Genomic DNA, 10,000 nt, shown 5'->3' on the forward strand with positions numbered 1-10,000 from the left:
TCTACTTCTCTGTCTGCCTTTCTGTCTGTCCACTTGTCCTTTTCTCTGTTTGTTTCATGTCCCTGTCTGTCTGTCTGTCTGCATGTCTGCCGTGTTCCTGTCTACTGCTCTGTCTGACTGTCCTTTTCTTTGTCTGTCTGTCTGTCTGTCTGTGTAGTTTCCTCGTCTGCTACACTCTTTATCACTTTAAGTCAACACGCCGGGCCGCCTCAGCCTCCTGCCCCGCCTTCCCGCATTCCTGTGCATGTGCTTTTCCCTTGCTATCTTGATGGTGTGTGTGTGTGTGTGTGTGTGTGTGTGTGTGTGTGTGTGTTCCCTTAGCTGTTTGTTTTCCTTTCCTACTCGTATCTTAGTGGGCGTGTACACTTCAGTAGGCGTGTTTATGTGCGTATGAGCGTGTGTGTATATGAGTTATGTACGTAGAAGCAAATATCCCTTCCACACACACACACACACACACACACACACACACACACACGGAGAACCACACTATACGTAAACAAAAACCCACAAAACACATCCTTTTCTCAAACCCAAAATAAACGAGAGGAATACAAATAACAACTAACAGGACTCCAGGTGGTTACGTCACATCCACCTTGTTGTTATGAGAAGCCAATGATGTCATGGTGACGTAATGCTAATAAACACGTGGGTGGTGAGGGAGGGAGGGAGGGAGGGAGGGGGGAGAAGGAGTGTTGACAGACAAGTGGAAGCGATGAGAGAGAGAGAGAGAGAGAGAGAGAGAGAGAGAGAGAGAGAGAGAGAGAGAGAGAGAGAGAGATGTAAACGTACTCTCTTTAGTCTTGATTTCTAATAACCCCAAAAAAATAAAGTAAAAAAACAAAATGAATGAAACGATAAAAAAAAAAAATGTTAAAGGTAATAATTAAAAGAAAAAAAATCATGCTATTATAACGCAGCTAAAAGATCTTCGGGTCCTTACTAGCTTGCTTGATTAAAAATTATTATACCAGAGAGAGGGAGAGAGGGAGAGAGATGCGTGGAGGACAAGGAGAAGACGGCAGATGAGAATGGCAAAGAATGACGAATAGGGAGAGAACGAGGAGGAGAAGGAGGAGGGGGGAGGGACGAGGAGGACGAAAGGTGAAGGAGAAGAGAGTGACGGATTTATAAGGCCATGGGAGGAGAGGAGAAAGGGAAGGTAGGCGAGGAGGAGGAGAAGGAGGAGGGGGAGGATGAGGGAGGGGCGGCAGTATCCCGTGAGTGGCGATGAGGCGTTGGTGAAGGAATGCAGTGAGTGACCTCATAACCTCTCACTCCTTCTCGAGAATAATAAACAAAAATAGAATGACCGAGTGACAGAAATAACTATCACAAGAAAAAAAAAAAAAAGAAAAAAAAAACGACGTCATAGAAAACGGTCGATAAAAACAAATAATGAAGTGTGACAACTGAAAATAATCATAGAGAAGAAAGAGGTTGATGATAAAATGATTAGTAATGAAAACGAAGTGATATACGAAATAAAAGAGGAGAAAACGTCAATTCATAAAAAAAAAGTTATAGATATAGACAAGGAAAAAAAAAACTGAAACTAGATAAATAGGAAAGTTTGTGCTGATAACTTATAACGATAATAAAAACAAGACATAAGAGTGATAGAAGACTGAAACATACTCAACAACCAAGCTTTCAGTGACGAATCAACAGGGAGACTTAAAAAAAAATTAGACTAGACAAACTTATGAAGAGGAATGATAGATGGATTTTATAAGAACACTAGATAACATTTACGGATAGGGATGAGAGGTGAATATCAGATACGTTTTATACAAGGACTGATTAACTGTGTACTAAAATGAATGTAAACTTATTGTATTTTTTGCTGTTTTCTTTATGCTATGTTACCTAAGCTCACCTACTAATGACTATGTGTAGGGAGGTGAATATGAGTTTATGGGTGAATGGAGAGGTGGATGAAACTTTGCATGTGATCAGTTTCCAGTTCAGACTACTATAAGTGGAGTCTGAGTAACACGGGGGCCACAGAGGGAAGACACTGACCCTGCCCTTGTGGTGGTGGTGCCTCGCTATGCATGGCGGCCACTAATAAGATACAGGAGTGAATGTAAATAAGCGTAAGTGAATACACGTGAATCTCAAACAAGGTCTGTGTTCTCACTAGGCTGTCAGACTGACGGCCATATTCAGAAACGCTTAGCTCTCTCACCATGACTATTTTCAAAGGCCACAGAGATGATCACCATGCTTCTAAAGACCGTTTCGCCTTTTAATAATGCAAAAATCTTGTTAATCTATCACTAGAACCGCAGGACATGTTTAAAATCAATGTACCTTCAAGCAGAGCCTTTTGAAAGTAGTGGAGGTGCTGCGCATAAGTGTTTATGACCCTGAGCCACACCACGCTAGCTACAGTATTGAGGGAGGGACTCGATACATTATAGGGGGATTAGTAGATGAAAGTAAGGTGTATGATGAATGGTGGCTTATAAATTATATATACGATGAACTGGAGTAAAAAGAAAAAAATGAAAAGGAAGAGAAAGAAAATGTGAAAATTTGAAAAAAGAACTTTGTCAATACTTTTTCTATGCTTTCAGTCTACTGGAAAGTTGAATGATAAATAATCGCTGATAGATAAGAGATGCAATGTAATTAAAGAAAGAGGAAGTGCAAATATGAAGTCTTTCGTAAAGCCCAAATATGTGAAAAAAGACATATCAAATTATAACTCTCCCTTTTAAACAATAGCTAATGAAAAAAAAAAAAAACATACGACAAACTAAAAATAAAAAGATAATAAAAATGAAACAAAGACGAAAAAACGAATAAAAACCACACGCATCAACTTATCAAAACTTTCTCTTCGTCTATTTTTTCTTCTCCCCCCCCCTCTCTCTCTCTCTCTCTCTCTCTCTCTCTCTCTCTCTCTCTCTCTCTCTCTCTCTCTCTCTCTCTCTCTCTCGGAACAGAGGTCAGTGTAAAGGGTGGGGGGGATGGGTCGGGGGAGGGGGACATGGGTGACAGGTGAAAACAGGTGAGCGAGCTGAGGAATGACGGTGTGAAAAGGTGGTAAAAAAAAAAGATACAATGGCAGAACGAAAGGTCAAAGGTCATGATAGGTGTTGTTGTTGCTGTAGGTGGTGGTGGTGGTGGTGGTGGTGGTGGTGGTGGTGGTGGTGGTGGTGGTGGTGGTGGTGGTGGTGGTGGTGGTGGTAGTAGTAGTAGTAGTAGTAGTAGTAGTAGTAGTAGTAGTAGTAGTAGTAGTAGTAGTAGTAGTAGTAGTAGTAGTAGTAGTAATAACAATAGCAGAAGAAAAGAAAAGAAAACAGGAAAGGGAGAAAAGAAAACGAAGAAAACAGTCAAGTATTGTAGTAGGAGTAGTAGTAGTAGTAGTAGTAGTAGTAGTAGTAGTAGTAGTAGTAGTAGTAGTAAGTGGCTCTATTGCCTTACCTTCAACAGAACCCTCACAAACTTTTCATTAAATTCAACCATTTCACCTATTTTTCTTTCTCAAACCTCCTAACAATATATAACATTCTTTCAATTCCCAGCCATTTGCGCAATTTTTTCCTTGAAGTTCGCATACTTTTTACAATGATTTTTCTTACATTTTATTTTCTTTCTATTTTGGTGCTGGCATTAACACGCATAACACGAGTGAAAAGAAAACAACCACACGGTCTGAAAAGGTAAACACTGACCGTGACCTGACATATATGAGGCCGGAAAAATGTCTGCTCTCTCTCTCTCTCTCTCTCTCTCTCTCTCTCTCTCTCTCTCTCTCTCTCTCTCTCTCTCTCTCTCTCTCTCTCAATAATACGTTCCCACACACTTGAGTTTCACCTGCAAATCACGTACACACACACACACACACACACACACACACACACACACACACACACACACACACACGTATTTTTTTTTCCTCCTCTTTAGTTTATGCCTTAGTTCTCCCTTTCATAATTAGGCAACAGTACAACCTCTTTATAATTCATGCTACGTGTTGCCTTATTCCCTCTCACCTGTGGCAGTAGACAAAACAACCTCAGCGTTCGAGCAGATTTAATAGACGGAAAAAAAAAAAAGATGATTAATTGATGACTTCGCCACGACAAGGAAAAATAGTTACTATAAAAAAAATGATGACAACAAAAAATAGCTGACCAACCTTGACACGATGTAGAGAGAGAGAGAGAGAGAGAGAGAGAGAGAGAGAGAGAGAGAGAGAGAGAGAGAGAGAGAGAGAGAGAGAGAGAGGGGCATGTAAGTTAACCCATAACACTCACCTTTCACCTCATCACCGCCACATCACACGCCCCCCCGTCACTCCTTCCCTCCCTCCATCACCTGCCGGGTCTCACACAGGTAAGGGGCGGCCACTTACCTGAGAGGCGGCGCACTCCGGCTTCCGAGAGGCGGCGGTGGTGCTTGAACACGTCCTCCATCACTCCACTCGTGTCTACAGGGAGGGACAGGGGGGCTTAGCAGGGGAGGGGCCAGGAGAGCATAGGGGAATAGGAATACTGGCAGGGATAAGAATAAAGGAGATTCTAGGGACACTGGCAGGGGTGTAGGTTTGGGTAAGGGAGATTTTATGGACGCTAGGTAGGGGAACAGGATGCAGGGTTGATTTGTACTTGATTGAACTGTGGTGTGACAGGTGTGTAACTTTGCAGGTGTCTCAGTGAAGGTGGGAATGCATTTGTTGGGATGTCTTAGGTAACTACATAATATTACGTTTATCTCTCTAATCAAATGAGAAACTAGACAAAAAAAAAATAATAAACTTTGCTAGGATAATCGAAATAAAAAATAAAGGAACTCAAACTTATTATTACTCTACGTTCAAAAAAGTTCTAATCTAAAGGACTGAGTTGCAAGGTCTATTTTAAAGGATCATGCATCAATTCTCTTACAAAAGATACGCTAGGGATACTTAAGTTACAACACATACTTATGGGAAAAGGTTATAAATGAAAAGAATAAAAGTTTTGGACTGAACGTGTAAGCAGAAGAAAAAAAAAAGCCAAAAGAAAAAGAAAATAGAAAATAAAAGTGTGGGCGATAGGCTCACAAAGAAGGAGGAGGAAGAAGAGGAGGAGGAGGAGGAGGAGGAGGAGGAGGAGGAGGAGGAGGAGGAGGAGGAGAAGGAGGAAACTAAGTAAAGGGGATAAGATGAAGCACTACCGTCATAAGGATGAACTAAGGAAATCATGGACCAGGGGAGACCAAAGCAGAAAAGGAGTCATAGAAAACGAGGCGGATGGTGGAGAGTGAAAGGCAGACTGAACCAGACTGGGAGGCTCAGAGTGGCAAGGACTTACCGAGGGATTTCTTTCGTACATCCTCGCTGAACCGCCTTCTGGCCATCACTTCGTCCTCGTGAAGGGTAGCTGGTAAGCAGAGACGACGATGAGGAGGCAAATGGAGACACAAACATTAATGATATGGTAATTGGCAAATTTATACAGTACATAATAAAATTTTTCAACTTTACGAATGTATTTGTATGGTGTATTGAATGTATATTAAACATAACTATATGGATATAAGTAACGTTATGGTTTCGTTTTAAGAATACGGTGTCACTAGAATTACAAGTATTGGTGTGAGAATACGACCTGAACTGGTATTAAAAGTAAAACATAAGAAAAAAAAAGTATGTCAGGTGTTTTAGCGGAGGAAGCAAGAAGAATTAACTTATCTGTTCAACTTAACGCACTATATCAATACCGTCATAGTATCACAGCAATGCACACACACACACACACACAAAAAAAATAGATATAGACTAGACAAAGACAGCCTGTGTAGACCTACTAGTTTAATGCGGCTTCCCTAATGGCATTATCCCCTTACGTTTACGAGTAGCAGCTTACAGTATTAAGACCAAGAGGAGGAGGAGGAGGAGAAGGACCTAAGCACTCACCCAGAGGTCTGCGGAAGTTGACATCCTCACTGAAGCGCCTTTGGGCCGGCATCTTGTAGGAGGGGAGGTCAGGGAAGGTAAAGGGAAGGAAGGGATCGTTCTGTGTGCCCTTCTTTTCAATCAGGGGCGAATGGGACACGCCGTTCTCTCTCAGCGGGGACTTGGCGCGCTTATAGTACAACTTGCAGCCTGGTTGATGCTCGATGACCCCGTTGGTGAGAGGGGAGCTGCCGGGGCTGTGGCTGTGGCCGTTAGTGAGGTTGTTGTTGTGGTGGTTGTTGTGGTTGACCGCGTTGTAGTCGTTGTTGTTGTGATTGTGGTTGTTGTTGATGCCGTGGCCGTTGTAGTAGCCGTTGGTCTCAGGCTTGTACTTGGCGAGGAGCGGCACGGGTCTTGGCGGCGGGGAGAGACTCTTGCTCTTTGGGCTGGCGTGGCCGTTCAGCTGGGCGAAGTCTGGTGGTGGGCCGCGGGAAGGAGGGAGGGCGTTACTCACTGGACTGGCTGGCACCTTGCGCGTACACACACACACACACACACACACACACACACACACACACACACACACACACACACAGCTGGGAGAGGAGCTATTCCGGAAGAGGAGGGAGAGGAAAAGAGAAAGGGAGAGAAAGGGAGACAAGACAAAGTAGAGTAGGTAAAGTTATGAGAGGAGTGGGAGAGAGGGAAAAGGGGGGGGGAGATGTAAGAACACACACACACACACACAGACACTTATGTTCAACTCTCTCTCTCTCTCTCTCTCTCTCTCTCTCTCTCTCTCTCTCTCTCTCTCTCTCTCTCTCTCTCTCTCTCTCTCTCTCTCTCTCTCTCTCTCACCTTTCTTGTTGAACTCCTCACTAAGGCGCCGCAGCTTCTCGATTTCAATGTCGACTCGATCACCGTCTACAGGGAAACAAAGGGTGTACAGGTGAGCAGGTGTACTGTAGACCAGGGGCACTCTACAGTCTACATCAACACTACTAAGGATATACAGGGATAGCATACCATAGCAATACAGTTTATGAATTAGTGTATATGTATAGATTAACCTTATGAGTGCTGTGAGTTCTGTTTCATCATTTTATTTATTTATTTTTTTTTATGTAAGAGGGACACTGGCCAGGGGAAACAAAAGGGAAGAAGTAAAAGACCGACTGAGATGCCAGAATAAGATGTTTCAATAGACGCCACTGTCAGACAAAGGAATAAATAACAGCGCGGCTCAAATCTTCTGCTACACCTTGCTTTATTTTGGGGTCCATAAATTGAGAAAGGTTACGGAAATAAAGTCAAAATTCTCTCACCAGCAGTCATAGAGTTAATAAGAGAACAAATTAGAAGCTCAGTTCCTTAAGTTTATTAGGTACAGGAATCGAAGTGTGTGTCAAGTCATAAAGTTAATAAATGAATAAATCAACATCCCATTTTCAAGTCTACAGGATCGTTGTACCTCCGTGTGTCTTTGCAAGTCTAAAATATACATAAGTAGGATTTCACATCGTCGTCATCGTAAAATTCAGAACCTGTAGGATTAGATGAGGATACCGAAGGAGACGCAAAATGACGTCACAAACACCAGATGAACACAAACACCAGATGAAAAAAAATAACAATAAAAAAATATTGATAATGATAAAAAGAAATCAAACGAAAACCAGCAACAAAGGAAAGCGAATACCTACAACGAAAGAAAACGTTAATTGGATAAATAGACTGAAAGAAAACGTAAAAAAAGAAAGAAAACAAAAAAAAAGACCAGAGAGAGAGAGAGAGAGAGAGAGAGAGAGAGAGAGAGAGAGAGAGAGAGAGAGAGAGAGAGAGAGAGAGAACAAACTAATACCTTCCATCTCACCCATCAAGATGAGAAGACGAGGAGAGAACAATTTCTAGGAAGACATTGACCAGACAGACACACAGACATACAGACACCAGGCACATCCCTCAATAAACGAGGCTTTCGCTACAGTTCAACGTAAATGTCAATATAAATCCTTCTGCTCCTAATATGTCTGTGGCTGAGGAGGCGACAGGGCGCAGGTGAGAGGAGGAGGAAGGAAGATAAAGGGAAAGGAGGGAAGGGGGAAGAAGAAGGAGGGTGATAGGAAGACAGGGAAATAGGAGGAAGGTAATAAGAAAGAAGGGAAGGGTGGAAGAGGAAAGTAATAGATTGGTAAAGAAATGGAAAAGAAGGAAATAGACAGAAAGAGAAGAGTGAAGTGGATGATAACAGGGAGGAATGGAAGGAGAGACAGGTGAGGTGGATTGATCAGGAAGAAGGTAAGAAATAGTTAAAGGAATAAAGGGAAGAAAAAAAAAGGAAAAGCAAAGGGGATGGGGGAGAAGATATGGTGAAATAAGATGGCTGGGAGAAGGAAAGGAGAAGGAAGGGTAGATGTAACAAGAGACGAGATGGGAAAGAGAGATGAATGAGGTGGATGAGTGAACGAGGTAAGAATGAAGGATGAGTTAAAAGAAAGAAATAGTAGAGGGAGAGAACATACGGTTAAATAAGGAGGAAAGGAGGAGGAAGGGAAATGGAAGAGGAGGCGAAAGAGGAGACGGAAAGGGAGAGAGGACATGAAAAAAGAAAAGTAGATAAGATAAAACAGGAAGATTGGTGAGAAGGAAAAGAGATGGGAGGGGAGATAGGAGAGACGGAATGGGAGAAAGGACATAAGAAGGAGCATAAATAAAGTACGGAGACAGGAATGGAAGAGAATGAAAGGAGGGAGAGAGGAAGAGAAAAGATGTAAAGGCAGAAAGCACCAAATATAGGATAAGGGAACAAGAGTAAGGCAAATAAAGGAGAATAAGAGAAATTAAATGAATCTACGCCAAGGGACAATAAAAAAATAAGTTAAAGAAATGGTAGAATAAGTTAATAATAATGAAATAAAAAAAGTAGTAGTAGTAGTAGTAGTAGTAGTAGTAGTAGTAGTAGTAGTAGTAGTAGTAGTAGTAGTAGTAGTAGTAGTAGTAGTAGTAGTAGTAGTAGTAGTAGTAGTAGTAGTAGTAGTAGTAGTAGTAGTAGTAGTAGTAGTAGGAGAGAGAGAGAGAGAGAGAGAGAGAGAGAGAGAGAGAGAGAGAGAGAGAGAGAGAGAGAGGGGTACGAAAGGAAGGCAGGAGGATGAGAAAAAGTAAAAGGAGGAGGAGGAGGAGGAGGAGGAGGAGGAGGAGGAGGAGATGATGCAGCTTCTCCTCCACCTCTCATTAATGAGTCATACTGACGATACCAAACATGTTATCTCTCTCTCTCTCTCTCTCTCTCTCTCTCTCTCTCTCTCTCTCTCTCTCTCTCTCTCTCTCTCTCTCTCTCTCTCTCTCTCTCTCTCTCATTACACATTCCACTCAGCCTCACAGTGGAAGCCTTACACTCCACCGCTGCCTCGTACTTATTCCGTCACTTTCTCCAGGCGGCCAGAGCACCAGGGTGGATGACTCGAGAGACAGTGATCTCCGCCTCCACCTGCCTCAGCCACTCCACTCCACGGCTAATCTTTGTTCTCTTACACATTTCGGCTCCTTATCTCAACTAACCTAACCTAACTTTACCTAAACTAACTTAACTAATCTAATCTAAGCTAACTTAACCTAACTTAACCTAACCTAACTTTACCTAACCAAATCTAACTTAACCTAACCTAACCTAACCTAACCTAACCTAATCTAACCTAACTTACCCTAACTTTACCTAATTCAAGAAGCCTAACCTAAACTTAATCTAACGTAACTAACTTTCGTAATCTTTAACATTTATTAAATTCATAAAGGAGAATGGCATAAAGACACAGAGAAAATAAGAAAGAAATGAAGACGAAGGAAGAAGGAAAGAAAAAGAAAGTAAAGAAAAGAAAAAAAAAAAGAAAAGAACGAAGGAAGAAAGAAAAGAAAGAAAAAAGGAAAGAAAACTTTAAACTATCGCTCCACAGAAAATGAGATAGAGAAAATTATCCCTTAGTCATTATTGTTATTATTGTTCTTATTCTTATACCACTGTTCTCATCACACGTCTAGAAGCACAGTGACAAAGACTCGTGTATAGGCGGAGTGAGCCAGACGCCCTTCAAAGCCAGACAGCTCCTC

The 10,000-nt window shown here is 42.0% G+C and overlaps 1 protein-coding gene and 1 long non-coding RNA gene across 18 annotated transcripts in view; one reads left to right on the forward strand and one right to left on the reverse strand.

Annotated features, from left to right (window-relative positions):
* LOC135089638 (uncharacterized) overlaps positions 1-10,000 on the forward strand; it is a 77,069-nt gene that overhangs the window by 61,051 nt on the left and 6,018 nt on the right. The window lies entirely within an intron of this gene.
* LOC135089635 (restin homolog) overlaps positions 1-10,000 on the reverse strand; it is a 167,070-nt gene that overhangs the window by 54,231 nt on the left and 102,839 nt on the right. For 14 of the 17 annotated variants that reach the window (XR_010261566.1, XM_063985481.1, XM_063985478.1 and 11 more), the window contains 4 exons: positions 6,755-6,820; positions 5,918-6,370; positions 5,313-5,381; positions 4,373-4,447 (listed from right to left, as the gene is read on the reverse strand). Coding sequence is in view for 16 of the 17 variants with exons in the window: in XM_063985481.1 (XP_063841551.1) it covers positions 4,373-4,447; positions 5,313-5,381; positions 5,918-6,370; positions 6,755-6,820 (663 nt within the window). In the remaining variant the exon portion in view is untranslated. The remainder of the gene's footprint in view (positions 1-4,372; positions 4,448-5,312; positions 5,382-5,917; positions 6,371-6,754; positions 6,821-10,000) is intronic. The other 3 variants (XM_063985480.1, XM_063985482.1, XM_063985483.1) reach the window with 3 other exon arrangements.

This window comes from Scylla paramamosain, chromosome 33 (assembly GCF_035594125.1).
Source record: "Scylla paramamosain isolate STU-SP2022 chromosome 33, ASM3559412v1, whole genome shotgun sequence".
Lineage (NCBI taxonomy): Eukaryota > Metazoa > Arthropoda > Malacostraca > Decapoda > Portunidae > Scylla > Scylla paramamosain.